Here is a 698-nt window from a genome sequence, read left to right as displayed (position 1 = left end):
CGTTGACCAGAGTCAAGCCACATGTTCCAACAGGTGTGGGCAAAGATTTACGAATTGAGTGATTCAGCTGTTAATAAATGAACAATTGGGTTATTCCGTAAAGTAATGGGAAACAGTTGATCAAACAGTCGGTACACATCTTCCAAAGCCCAGTCCACTCATCAGGCACTATTGTCTAGCTGGTTTAAAGTCCCTAATCCAACGAACCATCACAGTATTTTCCGTGCCCATTGAAGCTTCTTTCCACTTTAATCAGGTTTTTCATTACTAACCTTATTTCTCCTCGTTCCTCTAGGTTGATATCGTTTTAGGGATTACAAGACCCTATTTTCAGTTGATGGCTTCCAAAGCAAACTCGCCCAGAAAGCTTTCCGGCTCTCCCTTGTCCTTGTCACATACAATTTCTTCGTCGCCTGTGTTCGCAAGTCCCACTGGCCTTTATCTACTTGGAATCCGTGGAGGTCAAAACTTAACATTGCAGGCTCATTCGCTGACCAATGCAGTGGAATGGTGTACTTCAACTGTGGCTGGTCGACTATGGGCAAATTTAACTCGCAACGCAATCCCGTGGACGGTGGTTTGCCTTCGTGAACGTCTAGAGGAAGTGAGTTCTTTTTCACTAACTATCCAGATCAGTCGGTGCTATTGTGCAGATTTTGAAGCTTACTTCTGCTTCGTAGGTACCCCAAGTTATGGCT

General features: G+C 44.4%; 1 protein-coding gene across 1 annotated transcript; it reads left to right on the top strand.

The window, feature by feature from the left end:
• Window positions 1-295: 295 nt before the first annotated feature.
• T265_16187 (hypothetical protein) lies at window positions 296-604 on the top strand (the record flags this gene model as incomplete). Its single annotated transcript, XM_009179737.1, has 1 exon — window positions 296-604. A coding segment is annotated over one exon (267 nt), but the record flags the coding sequence as incomplete, so codon positions are not given.
• Window positions 605-698: the final 94 nt, after the last annotated feature.

This window comes from Opisthorchis viverrini (genome assembly GCF_000715545.1).
Source record: "Opisthorchis viverrini unplaced genomic scaffold opera_v5_6924, whole genome shotgun sequence".
NCBI lineage: Eukaryota > Metazoa > Platyhelminthes > Trematoda > Opisthorchiida > Opisthorchiidae > Opisthorchis > Opisthorchis viverrini.
Note: the sequence above shows the minus strand (reverse complement) of the source record. Positions and strands in the feature narration are given on the sequence as shown.